The sequence below is a fragment of the Sander vitreus genome, chromosome 4, assembly GCF_031162955.1.
Source record: "Sander vitreus isolate 19-12246 chromosome 4, sanVit1, whole genome shotgun sequence".
Lineage (NCBI taxonomy): Eukaryota > Metazoa > Chordata > Actinopteri > Perciformes > Percidae > Sander > Sander vitreus.
In genome coordinates, this window is record NC_135858.1 from 18,939,349 (window position 1) to 18,955,182 (window position 15,834).

Sequence of the window (15,834 nt, forward strand, 5' to 3'; positions counted from 1 at the left end):
ATCACCTGTTCATCAGAACCTCCAGAGGCAAAGTACTCTCCTGTCCTGGAGAAGGCCACACAGTTCACTGGACCCTGGAGTGAGGGGAAAGAGAAACAGAGAGGTGGTGAATGGAGGTGATAACACAGTAAAATCATAGAGAAGCATCCTGAAACTATACGCTGCAAACTGTTTATTCAAGGTGAAAGGAAAAGCAATATCATTGTTGCTATGAAATTGTGTGCCCCCAAAAAAAACTAATCCCAAGAAAAATATACAACAAGCACTGGAAGATCTATTCTGTGCACATCTAGCACCAATCTCATGAAGTGGGCTAAAACAATTAGTCAACAGATAGATTAATTAATCAGCAACTAATTTGTTAACTGCTTAATCTTTTAAGTCAGGGATCTTCAACAAGGGGTCCGGGGCCCCTAGGGGGTCCTCAGAGTTGCTGCAAGGGGGCCACCAAATTATTGTTTGATATTTCTTTGAAAGTTTTTCTTGTTGTTTTTTTAAATTAGAATATGCCTGAAAATAGACATTACCATGAATCCAACATATTATTAGTAAAGATAAATCGGCCTATTCATAAAAAAATAAATTTAATTTACACAATACTGATGATTCGATTTAGTTAAGCTTAAGGATACACTGTGCCTTTCACATGTATGTTTTACATTAAAACATGATGTATACATATAAATACTGATCCATCTATTTCCATCTATCCAGCCCAGTTTAATATGCAACTAAATCTTTATACAATATAAGTAGTAGGGGGTCCCTGCTCTGTCTCTCTTTCAGTTATGGGGTCCTTAAAAAAACATTGACGACCCCTGTTTGAAGTCATTTTTCAAGCACAAACCACAAACACAAGGGCCAGCTACTCATTGCTTGTCTTTGTCTTATGTGACAATAAACTAAATATCTGTGGGTTTTGGACAGTTGGTCTGAAAAGCAATATATAGACTTAACACAATCTGTGATGGACATTTTTTAGATTGTTTTTAGACAGCTGTCAGTTGCAGTCTTAAAAAAAAATAAACAATCCCTGTGAAAAATGTTGCCATATATTTGTTGCATTCAGCCCATTTATTCATTTTCAAACCATACATATTGTTATTTGAAAAATAAAAAAAATAAAAAGTTTCTATTATATATATAACTGTAGTAAAGGTTTAGGTATTCATGTTAAGCGGGGGGAAGTGAACACTACATAATTTAACAAAATACAAACATAATAATAAATACTCACTTCAAAGGTTATCTATAATATAGCAGAACTGAAGAAGATTAAGTGTTTTGGGGTCTATAACGCAAAGCATTTAGGAAACAAAATGATGCTCAGCTGTGGCAGAGCAATCAATAACAGAAAGCAGAGACTCAGGTGGGGTGAGGTCACACATGGTCAAAGCCAAAAAGGATCTCCTGCGGATGTCAGGACTTTGGCATGTCGTGTGTGTGTTTGTGTGTGCGTGCATGAACCTGGAAGGCAGACACAATTCAGCTTGAAAAACTCAGAAATCTAATTCTCGTTTTTTTTCTTTTGAAAACAAACTGACAATGGGGTCAACAATTCGACATGAGCCCTCTGACTGTGTTCAGAGAGAGGATGAAGGAGAGAACAGACAAAAGGAGGGAAAATAAACAGACAGAGAGGCAGCTGGGAAGTTAAGAGGAGCTGTGTGTCCTGCGGCTGGCATTCAGACAGGCTGGTTTGGGTGAGGAATGGTTTCCCAGAAGCACCTGAGAGAAGCAGACGGTGTCACTATGGCAACGCGACGGCCTGACAGACAGCATGTTCTGTCTCTGCTCTGACTAATGCCTGCTGCCAGGCTGGCACTTGCCATGGCCAGACACACACACACACACACACACACACACACACACACACACACACACACACAGTTGTGAATTGAATTAAGTAAGGGATAATGTAGAGCGAGCCGGTCATTATTGCAAATTAGAACACAGGGTGATCATCGTTTTCTCCACCCTCTCTCTCCATTTGTGATCTGCTGAATGAGTTCCGTATGAGCACAAATATTGATTTAAAAGTGGTCATCCAGAGTCTATGACCACAACTCCGTCCATAGCAATGGTCTTTTATACTTAGCAACTGTCTGTTACACAGATTTAACAGACCGTACTGACTAATCACAATCAAGTATTCAACAAGGCCCTGTAATAAAAGTAAATATAGAAGTTGTCATGAACACTATTCTGCTCATCTGACAGATATCATAAAGTACAGCACAATAGACAGCTGATGGAGCTGTGCTGCATTTCATAATTAGTTGACGTCGCTTTAAAATGGCGGCTCTGAGGCAACAATGCCTCGACTCCTCTTCTCTCCCGTCTCTTACTTGACTCCTCCGCTTTAGGCACCAAAACGACTAGTTACATTTAGGAAAAAGGTTGTGGTTTGGATTAAATCACTCCCAAGGAACACGCATTTCCGGGGTGAAAGTCCTTTGTTTTCCCACCGTAAGTAATAAATGGAAAGGATTAAAAAAAATATATTGTTCCCCCCTTTTTTGTGCTGATCCGAAAATTGATCCGATCCGTGACTCAAAACCGTGATCCGATCCGAACCGTGAGTTTTGTGATCCGTTGCACCCCTAATGGAAAATCATATGTATTGTGATTTTTTGTTTTGCAACAATTTTCAAAATCGAATAACTTTGTAAAAACACTACCATGCCATCTCTTTCGTGGGGTCTTTAAAAGCTTAAGTGTATTGACTAATTTGAAGACTTTCGTAATAAAAAAGTTTTGGATTAGTCAGACAAAGGAGCAGAGAGACAAATTAACCTAAATTAAGCTCATTCTACCCAGCCAGGTAAGGAACCCCTGAGGCGAGGTAAACAACGGTTTGTCAGATCCAACAGAAATAAACACTCCCTCAGAGCCCTGATGTGTTTTGATATACAGTACATGCACATAGGTCTACACACATACACAGACAAACAAACACATAACAGAAATAAACCTACACACCCACACCGAACAGATGGGGTCTCTCCTAATTTCAAGCTATGCGACTGGAGAGACAATTATCACCCTGAGCGCTCACAGATTGGGGAAGTCACCACTGAGCCAAAAAGAACAACAACAGAAAGGGAAACGCAGAGTGCAGGAGATGACAAATTTGGAGGTGTGAAGCAAGAAGGGGAAAAGTGCTGTTTATTTCTTGACAAAGAAAAGAGTCTTGGCAATAGGTTGAAGAGAAACGTGTGTGACAAAGGCAAAAGTCAAACTGAGGGATAGATAAACAGATGGACCACATGTGGTACTGGCAAGCAACTGATCTCCACATCTAGCCAGCAAGCCAGTCCATCAGCTGTTCAAACAGGTACAGTCAGTGAGCCTTCCGGCCAACTAGTCCAGCCAGCCAAAAGGAGTATATGGGAGGTGGGAACAATAGAGAAGGACAAGGAGGAAAATGAGGACGTTAATGATAGTGGCAATGCTAAAACATCCCCAGAATACACAGAGAGGAGTGCGAGAGAGAACAAGGACAGGACGGAAACAAGACAGGATGAGGAAGAGGAGGAGAGGATCTAGAGGAACAGAGAGAGAAACACAGTTCTGTTTCCTTCCAACAACCCTGAGATGAGTCATGAGTGGGCTGCCCGCTCGCCTGGCAAGTACTAAAATACATACAAAAAAGGCATCAGACGCACACACTTCACAGAATCAAACATGCACAAAGGATAACTGTCCATACCAAACCTTTCACAATCCACCCCCCCTACACACACATACACACACACACAAGTAATACATAGGAACAGCAGAGCAGACTACAGACATGACCTGATCATGACTGGGTTAACTGCATGTGTCATATGTATTTGTGTGTGTGTGTGTGTGTGTGTGTGTGTGTGTACCTGGTGTCCGTGCAGTGTATACAGTAGCTTGCCCTCTACAAGGTCCAGTATCTTCATTGTGGAATCGCTGGATGCAGTAATGAGGAAATTACCAGCCGGGTGGAAAAACAAGCTGTTCACCACACCACTGTGGACTGAAACACACACACACACACACACACACACACACACACACAGTTTATGACAGGACTAGAACAGACATTTTGTTACTGTAATGCTAGTCTATATCAACGACGTTTCATTTCCAGGATTGTTCAGGCGCAGCCGGAAATTACACCGGATGTCCGTCTTTTCGGCCGGATGTCCGTCACTTTCCGCTTACTTTGCGTTGGCATTCTAAACTAAAACAACTTTGGAACGGGCACATGTTCCACCAAAAGAAGTTCCTTCCCGAGGCTATTCTGCGAAGGCGCCGCCCGAGACAATTGTGATTGGTTTAAAGAAATGCCAATAAACCAGAGCACGTTTTTCTCCCATCCCTCCTCCGCAGTGCTGTGGGGGAAGGTCTGGCAATGCGAAACAACTGTAATGCAAACTGAAGTGTATCCTTGTGCAATTAAAGACTAAATGTAAAAAAATAAAAAAAATAAAAAATCACTGTTGTTCATCAGGCATTGCTGTATTTTGTAGCTTTAAATAACATGGAATTATTAAACATTATGATTAAAATCATGATGACAATAAACAATGACACAATTTAAAGAGATCTAATTTTTTGGATGTAGACAAAATACTTTTTTTGTCAATGTTAATCCTAAAAAAGTTCATCCATTATTGACACTCTTAGAATAATGTTCTTTTGCCTTTTCCTTCTAAAACTGGATGCCTGAGTACCAGGTCAGTCATATGCCAGCACCTAAGGGGTTCAGTGTCTTGCTCAAGGATACTTCAGTAGACCACATGGTTGCCTGGATCATCAGGTTTACATTAGCAGATATCATTACGTCAAGTATAGTAGCCTATAGCAACTAATCAAAACTTCCCCGGACCTAAAATCAATCTACCATTTAGTGAACAGAGTTCTTAACTGAGACAAATGAGAGGGCAGCCAGACATTCAACGAGCAACATGGTCCCTCTGCTGGCTGCAAGATGCTATGACATAAATAAGATATACTGATACAGTAGCTGCAAAAAGATGCATCAAATTATACTGGGAGCAGGGGGATTGTGTTCTTTGGGTATGGGTTAGGATCACGCAAGGATTACTGAGCAATGCAAACACAAAACCAGTTGAATTAACCACCCACACCACATTTTAACCACAATTTGACACTTAAGGCTGGCACAATTGGTGACTAACTACAGTATGTGAAGTGAGAGGAGAGTTGAGGAGAGGAAAAGGAGAGGAGAGGCTTTTATCTTCATGCCCCATCTCCTCAGACAGATGTGATTATCCATTATTAGATCTCACAACTCAAATCCATTTAAGAGAGCTGATTGGACCATCAGACTGAGAGGCAGACTGACAAAAGGCAACATGGCTTGGCTTATTGAATATGCAAGGGATCTTGATTACCACTTTAATCGTGAGCTTTATAGCTTAATTTTATCTTTTTCACTGTCTAGAGGTGGGGCTTTACTTCAGCTGTGTGTTGCAGAGTCTGGGTGGGAGTGGATGACAAGACTGACTGTTAAGACATTTATCTCCCAAATACAAACATTGGGCTGTGGTTTTTGCGAGTGGTTTTACTGTGATAGGGATCCACTTTATGATAAAAGCTCTATTCATATAATAGCTAAAAGGCATCAAGAGTGGCTAAACTGAGTGTCTTGAAGCAAATAATGTAGTAAATGCTTCCATAAATGTTTGGCTCTAGAGTTGATGTGGTCAGGGGCGTTTCTAGGACTTGAGGAGGTTCGGGGCTTAGCCCGGACCCATTTAAATAAACTGAATGCAATGCAAAACTGTGATTGGCTTGCCCTGCTTGTTAATAGCCAGTGTATGTTCATTTTAGCTTCCAGTTTGTAGATGTAAGTTAGATGGCACCAACATTTGGCCTAATCATAACTGGCCTGGCAACCCAAAGGCCAAGGTTTTGTTTCCAGAATTGTGTGGTGACTTAAGATGCGAGGTGTCTGGGGGTGATATTTTGAGAAAAATAAAGTTTTAGAATAAAGTCACTATATTTTAGAAAATAATCTACCTGCACCATAGTCTGCTGTGCAATACGTGATTGCTCTGCTGATACAGTAGATCTCAGACCGTCTGACAGACTCAGAGCCCCGTTTGAGACTCTGGTCTCTGAATGAGGTGGAAAACCGAAACTACGACAGAAATACAAGGAGCACAAACGCGACACATCTGCCGCAGCATGTCGACAGCAGAGCGCGTCCTTTATAAACCTGAAGCTGCACAGCTTTTTACATCAAGAGTGGACACTAAGCGAAGCTCAGGTCTGCTTCAGAGCTCCGTGTGTTTGAGTCTGAACCATGGACTGTAAACGTCACGTCACAGGAACTTCAAACTAAATCATTAGTATTGCGCTCCTAAATTTTGTGTTAATGGCATCAATGTATTAGACTGATGTATGCAGTATTTGCAAAGCCAAAGCACAATGAAATAAGGCAACTTATGATTTCAAGGGTTTACATAGGCTATTGTCCAGTTTCATATTTGTCAGTCAACCTTTCAAAATACATCCGGGGCTACACTCAAAACATTCGGGGCTAAAGCCCTGGCAAAATCGGCTGACGTCGCCTCTGGATGTGGTTGTCATTTATTATTGCAAATAATAACTTTGCATTAAAACAGTGATTAAATGCAAATTGTGGTTTTGGTGTAGCAATTGACCATGATCTTCAAATGATGATAATTACAAGCTAAATACTTCATACCTTGGTAGTGCTGTAGCATCTTATGGGATCTGATGTCCCACACCTTGACAGAGTTGTCAGTACTGGCTGCAGCGATGCATGTTCCACTGGGATGGAAGTCCACATCGTTTGCATAACTTGGGAGAAAGAAAACATGACATTTAATAAAATGTGGTATTTGTTAACAAACACTCTATAACTGAAGCTGATGCTTTTAGAGATGTTGTTACTGAATCAGTCTAAATATGTGTGCCCATTTTTAAAACAAATTATAAATTACACAGTAAATAATGCTCTAAACCCCTTAACATTTACAAAAATGCCAGAAGAAACACTGACAAAAGATGGATTAATCTTGTTTACCCACTGCAATTCTTTCTCCCACAAGCATTAGGGCTTTGACTCCGAACTTCAATATTCGAATATAATTCGAATATTAAAAAAAATATTGATATTCTAACGGATATTAGGCAGCCCTTAATATTCGAATTTCGAAATTTTACAATTACAATTTCAAAATGTAACTCTCGCTCGGCCGTAGCGTGGTAGCGTTGCATGTCCTCCCCGACTCATTTCCTGGTTCTCCTTCTCCATTAACAACATAAAATCTAGGAGAGGGTTAACTTTTCCTGCTCCAGATTTCACCGTGGTCAGAAAGAACAGGGGAGACACTTTGTTTCTCTCACTATGACTCTAGAGTCGCTACTCGCTCTGAAGCTACCGGTAATCACCGTCACTCTCTCACTCTAACACACACACACACACACCCAAACACACCCACACACACACGCGGCTCGACGCACACACCAGCGCAAAAGTATAAACATCAGACCACTTACGTAGGCTACGGTGAAATATCCGACCTTCCTGTTGAAAGCATACTGTTTGTGTTTAATCCAGGGTCTGACTTTTAATAAAAAAAATTGTTGTGGCAGTGTGTTTTTCTTCTGAAAACATCATTGCACGCCTACTGACTGATACACTGCCCTCTGGTGGACAGAACATATACGAAGTTTGATACCAATATAAGCCTTACTGAAGGCATTTAATGGTCAAAATAGTATTAATAAATATTCGAATATTAATATTAATAAACAAACGAACTTCGAATATGATTTTTGAGCAAAAGTCAAAGCCCTAAAACACATCAGAATTTTTCACATGCATATTTTTTTCTGGTCTCAAGTGCTCACCCAGCATGTTCATAGAAAGAATGAATACACTCTCTGCTATTCTTGTCCCACAGCTTTATAGTCTTATCATCACTGGACGACACAATCAAACGATCATCTGGAGAAAACCTGCAAAAAAATCCATTGAAAATTCTAGATCAAAAACTGTCCATTATCTACGTCTTCTGCTTCAGTTTTTCACTATTAAAATGTGTTCATTAAAGTTGTAAAACAATTGAGAAATGTTTTGTGTGTGTAGATCGTACTTAGCACAGCGGACCCAGTTGATGTGCTGGTTGAGAGAGAAGAGAAACTTTTGCCTGTGGACGGTCCACACTTTGATGGTCTTGTCATCAGAGGCTGTGACCAGATTCTGTCCGTCACCAGAAAAGTTAACGCTACGCACAGTAGCCGTGTGAGCCCTGAAAGATGTTGACTCAGCCTTCCTGTATACACACACAAGACAACACTAACCTTCTTCTATGTTGGATGAAGCAGACAATTCAGTACAAATGTCTAGTTTTGTTGCTTTTATGAGTCAGAATCATTGTGCTTTGCAGTAGCTTTCTATTGCAATACAATAATAATGAGAGATGTACCTACAACAAAAGCTGGAATACTTCAAAACTCACATGCTGGGAACCCAGAGCCGTACAGTCTTGTCTCTGGAGGCCGAGGCCACCAGGTGGCCAGAGGGAGAAAACTGAACAGAAAGGACAGCATCTTTGTGTCCATCAAAACGATACGCTCGCATCTGAGGTTTCATGTTCCAGATCATCACACAGGAGTCCATAGAGCCTGTGGCTGGGAGAGGAGGGAGCACAGGTGTAGGAACTGAACATATTGTGCATGAACATAGAAAACATGCCACACAGTAAAATAAAATAAAAAAGACAACATCAAATGTGCAGCAAATTATCTGGTCATAGAGTAAAATAAGGCAGCAGTTACCAATCTGTTTCATGTTGCAGCTGAAGTCCACAGTCGTAACAGTGTCCCTGTGACCCTTGAAATGTCTCTCTAGAGTTGGATCAGACTACATGGTAAACAGAGAGACAGACGGAAGCAGCCACATTAAAGCGTATGAGCACTTGTTTCAAAGTATTTCTTAATAACATTAGTCATGACTAAATAAGCAACAGTCAAAGTTCCATCTTTTTCTTTTTCCTTGGGTATTACTTATTTTAACACTTTGACATCCAGAGGGAAATTGCTTTGCAGCAGTTCCAGTATAAAGTGTGAAAGAGTTCAAATATATAGAGTGCAAATAAAAGCAAAACTATAAACAATAAAGATCTGTAAGGTGCAAATTCACGAGGATCATAAAAATAACCAGGTTGGTGGTAAGGTGCAAATAAGAGCTGAACAGGGCAGACTAGATAGTAGTAGTATCTAGATATATTGTAGTTTGATTGACACAGGAAGAAAGGATTTCCTGTGGCGTTCTGTGGTGCATTGTTAATATGCCAGTCACAATCAGCCCCCGATGAAAACATACACAATGTTTGACCATACATAGTGCATTTTCTGTTACAAAATAAACTGGCTGGACTTGGATGCTGTCAGTACCCGCCGTGGGGCGGCACTGTTCCACAGTGTTACTTGTTTCTAGACTTACAAAACCCTGTTTAATTCCAGACAATGCAACAAATTAACACTCGTTTTGAGCCTTGCAATGAAGTAGAATTCAGTATTCATCAGTGGTTGATAATGATTAATGAACATGTAGTCATGTGTTATGTATTTGTCTCCAATGCACATATGTTATTTTATAAACGATGCCAAACAAGGAAACACGTCGCAGGGACACCCCTACTTATTTACGCCCTCCGCATAGCCTGCCAGGCAACGGTTTTCAAAGTTGTGCCACCGCAAAGAAATCTCCACCAGTCAAAATAGCTATTTTCTGGTATTGTGTTGGAAAAACTAACACTATTTTGGCAAAGTTTGTGCTTTATGTCTCTAAATGCTATTCAAAAATGCAGGATCTGTTGGCATTACGACAGGAAGTGCTGCCTGAGAAACTACACTCCGGGTGAAATGTGACGAGGTATATACAGCCCATCCATGGTGGTAACCGGTGGTAACAGCAGGCATCACCAAGGAGACGGGAGCTGTGGTGCTAGCTAGCGAGTCAACATAGGGCTAGCTAGTCTATGTTAGCCGTTAAACTCGGAAGAAGACTAGCTAGAGCGGGCTTCTCGGTGCTGCATGTTTTGTGTAAGTGGACATTTGTAACATGGCAGAGCTGCACATTATAGGCCAGATCATTGGGGCCGGTGGTTTCCCGCAGAACAGTCTATTTTGCAAATGGGGAGTTCACACAGGAGGAGCATGGCGTCTTCTGTCTGGGTTGAAGGAGGGTCAGACCCAGGTGGATATCCCCCAAACAGGAGACATGGCGTACTGGAGTCACCCGATTGATCTGCACTACGCGACTAAGGGACTCCAAGGCTGGCCAAAGCTTCACTTTCAAGTGTGGCACCAGGACTCTTTCGGGCGCTGTCAGTTGTACGGTTACGGGTACTGCCATGTCCCTTCCAGCCCCGGACATCACCGGATAAGCTGTGTGACCTGGAGGCCGCTCGGCTCATGGCAAGAGCAGTTGGCACAAATGTTTGTCGGCGGTGGACCCCAGCTCCGTAGCCCGGATCTTATATACAGCGGAGCGGACAGATACAGACTGCACACCGAAGCTATGGGAACTGTGGAGCTGGAGCTTGGCATCATCATGAGACACTTTGACAAGTATGGCGTCGAAAGTTAACGCGGTCAAATATGAAGACTTGAGGAACATGTGATGGATTTTATATTGTGCAGGCGGAGGTCTTAACTTTACAAGTTTTGTACTCTTTTCTAAATTGTTTGTGCTTTTATATACTTTCTAGCGCTAGATGTGTAAATAAAGAAAATATTGTCTTAACGAAGTTAGTTTCTTGTTGATATGTCATTATTAGACCACTCTCGCCCAATGTGAGCTGGGATTAGTGGGTAGCTAGATCATTCACAATTAACGTTATTTTTCTTCATCCTACATTGCCTAGACAGTTCTTAAAATGTTATATTCAATGTATATACGAACCCACGTTTTTTAACAACTCCAACTTCACTACTCTACTATTCAGAACGAGGCCATGTTTTCGTGGTTTTCACTCCATCTTACATCCCAAACTTGACTGATATACATACATGTTATGGGTGTTTGTATGCTACAAAAAAACAATTATTATAACAAAGGGAAAAATAGTGTATCAAATATTAAACAACCTAAATATGACACCTAAGCAGCATACAAAACTCTGTGGCATTATTTAACATACAGCCTAGCCTGTGTGGATTTCAAGACTAGCTACATGCTATACACTATATACAGTAGGCTTTTACACAAGTGTAAAGGTATAGATTGCAGTGAAAGCATACAGACAGACGGAATAGTAATTCACTTTTAACATTGTTACACAACAAAGTGTTCAAAAAACACACAAAAGTTTAGACTTTTTTTAATGTCACAGTTTGATGTTTTAGTTGCTAGAGTTGTGCTGTAGACTTGACCTGTACAGACGTACAACGTAGATATTTCTTGTGACATGTTTGAGAGAAAAGTTCCCATATCATATACGATAACTATTAAATTGCTACCTTTACATATACACAGCTTTGAAGCTACAAACGGGAAACCAACTTTAGTGTACCATGCAGCTAACATAACGTAAGTTATACTCACCGGTGCAGAAGTCATCTTTCCTGATGTTGGAGATAAACAGCCCGTGAGACCGACTGTCCTGACCGTTACAACTAAAATGTAACTGATCACTACTTATTTATTACGGTGAATGAGACAAACGATAGTCTATTGTTAGCTCACCTTTCGGCTAACGTTAGCTTACAACTATATTAGCTGGTAGTTGCTGACAACAATAAAGTTCAGTTTACGCGCCGCGATTGGGCGCTGAGCGGCGAATTTCTTAAAGGGAAAGGTATACATTTAATAACTTCTATGAGTAAAACTGCGATGTCATGTTACAAAGATAATATTGTAAAAGTATGATTAAATAAAATGCTTTCCAGTTGAGCAATCAAGAGGAAATTATTGAAATGATATGAATCTATCTAGATATTTGAGTGAAAACTTTAATTTTGAACTGTAGTGACGCACCCATAGAAATAAAATGTACGCACCATTACCGCCAGGTGTCAGCAGTGTTGCACCGTTAGAACTCTTTACTATTAAGAATGTAACCAAGAATGTAACCATATAATAATAAATACATATATATAGTATATATACATATATATATATATACATATATATTTAGCTCGTATCAATGTAACAATATATATAGATAAATACGACTATGGGATGCAATTAGTGTATAAAGGCAGTGGAAAACTTTGCATGTATGATGCAGTAGTTAAAATCTATAAACATGTCTTAAATTTAAACAGAGTTTTTTCATGCAATTAGAAAATACGTGATAGCTTTTTACTATTAGCCAGTGGTAAGAAAAAGTGTTTTTTGTTCGTAAAGACTGTTGAGTACACATCTGAAGCACTTGTACTTCGCTTGAGTATTTCCATTTTATTCAGAATCAGAATCAGGATCAGAATCGGTTTTATTGCCAAGTACGTTTTTTAACACATACAAGGAATTTGTTTTGGTGTTGTTGGTGCACGTCACACGTCACACATTCTTTAGTCTACGTCATACTTCTACTTTACTACATTTCTTAGGGAAATATTGTACCTTTTACTTCAATACTTGTATCTGACAGCCATTTAATAGTTGTTTAGACTATAATATGCCTATAAAGCAGTTCAACACTAAAATGCTGCTTATGTGTTAATGCATTAATAATACCAATCTAATAACATAATAACACTGACAGTGGACATGCTTCATAATATGTACTATTTTGATACTATTAGCAGCCTACATGTTGGTAACACTTTTCCTTCTTCCTTTTTAGGTACAATTAAGAATGCATACTTTTACCTGTAGTGTATTTTTAAAGTGCTAAGTGAACGATTAAGTAAATAATGTGACTCCTTCCTCCACCTCTGCTATTAGCACATACTGCACTGAAAAAGTATATTCTAACAACACTTCTCTATCTTAAGATCAGGTAATGAAACAAGACCCACCTAAAGGCCCTTATTGTGTCAGTTGTGCTTTTTTGGTAGCCTAGAAATCTAGACGCACCCTAGCGGCAGCAAATGTAATTTGCAGCCAGGGTCAGTGTGTCTGGCTTGTCAGGCTACTTTTTTGGTGCATATTCCCAAATTGTCAATAAAATAGCACAAACCAGTTAAAACTTGTTTAAGGCAGGAGCTTTTCGGTCTCAAAGCACTTCTGGGTGTAATGAACTAACAACAGAGTGAAAAAAGTAATTTCCCCATTGTTGGATCAATAAAGTATGTCTTTATAAGCACACCACATGCAGGGCTATGAAAATGTTAAACAGGTGAAAACAGAAAAGAAAGAAATTGCATAGAAAAATTCTGATGTAAGTATTCAAATGTAGTATTTCAAGGATCATTCACTAAATAAATAACCCACTCTGTTGTTGACATATTCAATGTCAACACAAACCCTCAAATCCCCTGTGAGCCATTTCAGCTGGGTTGTTGCTTTGTCACATAGCCAACATACTAAGTTCCCTTACTTACCTCATACAACTAGCTGTAATTATCTGTTTTTCATATTATTTACACAACGTTTAGTCATTTCTGTTTTAAGATGTATTCATAAAAACAGGCTGCACTTCACCTGGTAACTCAAGAGCCAGTTATTTAAAACGTTAATAAAATACTCAAAGAAGTGTGATATTTGCTTGCGGATACCTGTTTTCAAAGGTAATTTACTAAACATCCTAAAGTTGTTGATATGAGTTCAGATAAGGATTTTGCTGACTATCCTCTCCTTTAGTAAAGATATTAACTTCCTTGTCTTTTTAGAAACCTATTGCATGTGAGTCATTGGTCAATGGTCATTCCCTGTTTGTTGCACCTGTGAGATGGTATTCCTTGTTCAATCCAAGAAGAATGTCAAGAATTTCTCCAAAATGTCCCCTTCTGCCATCCTCGCCTTTATTTTAATTACAGTAAAGTATTCAGTCAACTTCATATATTCTGTATTAGGCACACCCATAGGTGTTTTGTTGTTTGTTGTTGTTTTTAATCTTTGCATGTATGTTGTTTGAAACGCTGTACCCAGACAATGCAATGCAACCAATCAAGAATATGATCATTTGACAGGAACACTTCATACTTCTTAATTATTGTTTCCAGTAAGTGAGGGAGGAGAAGGAAGGAGGAAGAGAAACAGACAAATTAACTGGAATCCTTTCCTTTTACCTACATCACTTATTCATAATCACAACTTTAGGATTGTGATTAAGTAACACACCTAGGTGTTTCACACACACACACACACACACACACACACACACACACACACACACACACACACACGTTACAAGGCTTTAAACCAAGCATTCAAGCCTTCTTGTTTATCTCAAAACTGTGTGGACATGTCCAAAGTATATGGGATAAGAACAATTATGCCTATTGTTGAGGGAAAGTAGGATCTGCTTACTTGAAATTAAATCTGGGCATGGGCCACATACACAGCATTTCCTTTTCAGGAAGAGCGGATGTTTTAATGTTATTTTTTTAATCTGTTGGAGTTCTTGAGTCATTTATGATGGCCTTTTAAACCTTCAAAGAGCTCTTATCTTATCTTCAATACTGTCAACTTCCACCGTCTTCTTTGCCATTGTATAGCCCTTTTTTCTCAAAGTGCATTAAAATACTCTGGATTGGTAAAGAGAGTAAAGAGGTACATCACTATACAGCACCAAAACATAAAAAAAAAAAAAAGATTTAGTTCATCATCTACATTGGCAATCATAGGTTCTACTTGACATGCAAGGGGAACCACATTTCAAAATGATCAGAATCAGGTTTATTGCCAAGTAAGTACTTACAAGAAATTTGCCTTGGTGGTTGGTGCGTACATCAACCAACAAGCAAACATATTGAACATTAATATGAAATAAACAATAAATACAGAAACAAATACATTCAAAATAGCTGTTTAACATAAAAAGAGGCTGAATGGATTGAGTGCAGAATGTGCAAAAATGTACAAGTATAGGCAATGGGCAGGTGTATAATTCAGGATGTAGGTTAGTGCAAAGTGTAGTGACTAGGGGTGGGGTGGAGGGTTAAGAGTTAATGTTAGTCGGGGTCCGTGGCCTTGTTAATAAGGCTGACTGCAGAGGGGAAGAAACTGTTTTTGTAACATGAGGATTTAGTCTTGATGGATGGATGTATCTCAGATGCAATGTGCTGTCATCATTTTAAAATAATACAGTGGGCTTTTAGTTTAAAGTGACAGTCTCTCTACATATAATAAACTGAAATTAAAATATGCTAAGTTAAATTTACTTTTTACTCATTTACTTGCTATTTGGATGTAAAAACTGTAATTATTTCCTTAATTGATGTTTCTTCTCTGTTGCTGGTATTTTGTTGTACATATGTTTTTAAAAATGTGACATCAAACCAAAAGACTGCCATTATTATAGACCTGTGGCTGAGGTAAGGTTTCTGGTAATATAAAGTGACTTCATGACAACTTATTTCACTCTGAAATAATGAGTGTGGTGTGTGCCATGTGAATGTCTACTGATGACAGACAGCATATTAGGGATGAAGTATATGACCTAAAGTCTGACAAGATCTGAGTCACACAAACACTAGGCTATGTGTGCACTGTTTCTGAATATATTCAGGCATATATAATGTATAAAGCAGTTGTATTTATTTTGGAAGAAAGCAACATAACCATCATGTTTGAAAGCTCTTATGTAATTCGCAATAGATTTTCATATAACGGATTCGTTTTTTGAGAGAAACATTCCACAACGTCCGTCTTCCTCTGATTTTTAAAGCTGTGCTTCTGCTCTG

General features: G+C 39.3%; 2 protein-coding genes across 3 annotated transcripts in view; one reads left to right on the forward strand and one right to left on the reverse strand.

Annotated features, from left to right (window-relative positions):
* The window catches only part of poc1a (POC1 centriolar protein A), a 49,697-nt gene extending 35,748 nt beyond the window's left edge, over positions 1-13,949 (reverse strand). The window contains exons 1-8 of one of the 2 annotated variants that reach the window (XM_078248853.1): positions 13,871-13,949; positions 8,815-8,899; positions 8,496-8,667; positions 8,130-8,309; positions 7,885-7,992; positions 6,713-6,828; positions 3,876-4,009; positions 6-74 (exon numbers count right to left, since the gene is read on the reverse strand). In XM_078248853.1, the coding sequence (XP_078104979.1) occupies positions 6-74; positions 3,876-4,009; positions 6,713-6,828; positions 7,885-7,992; positions 8,130-8,309; positions 8,496-8,667; positions 8,815-8,827 (792 nt within the window). In that variant the 5' untranslated portion in view covers positions 8,828-8,899; positions 13,871-13,949. Of the gene's footprint in view, positions 1-5; positions 75-3,875; positions 4,010-6,712; positions 6,829-7,884; positions 7,993-8,129; positions 8,310-8,495; positions 8,668-8,814; positions 8,900-11,587; positions 11,811-13,870 lie in introns of those variants that run through there. The other variant, XM_078248852.1, reaches the window with a different exon arrangement.
* Positions 9,939-10,790, forward strand: b9d2 (B9 domain containing 2). Its single transcript, XM_078248854.1, has one exon. It carries the CDS (start codon positions 10,103-10,105, stop codon positions 10,628-10,630), a length of 528 nt encoding a protein of 175 aa, XP_078104980.1. The 5' UTR covers positions 9,939-10,102; the 3' UTR covers positions 10,631-10,790.
* Positions 13,950-15,834: the final 1,885 nt, after the last annotated feature.

Excerpts from the sequence above, each read along its gene's own strand:
- b9d2 (XM_078248854.1), top strand. The coding sequence starts at position 10,103 with ATGGCAGAGCTGCACATTATAGGCCAGATCATTGGGGCCGGTGGTTTC.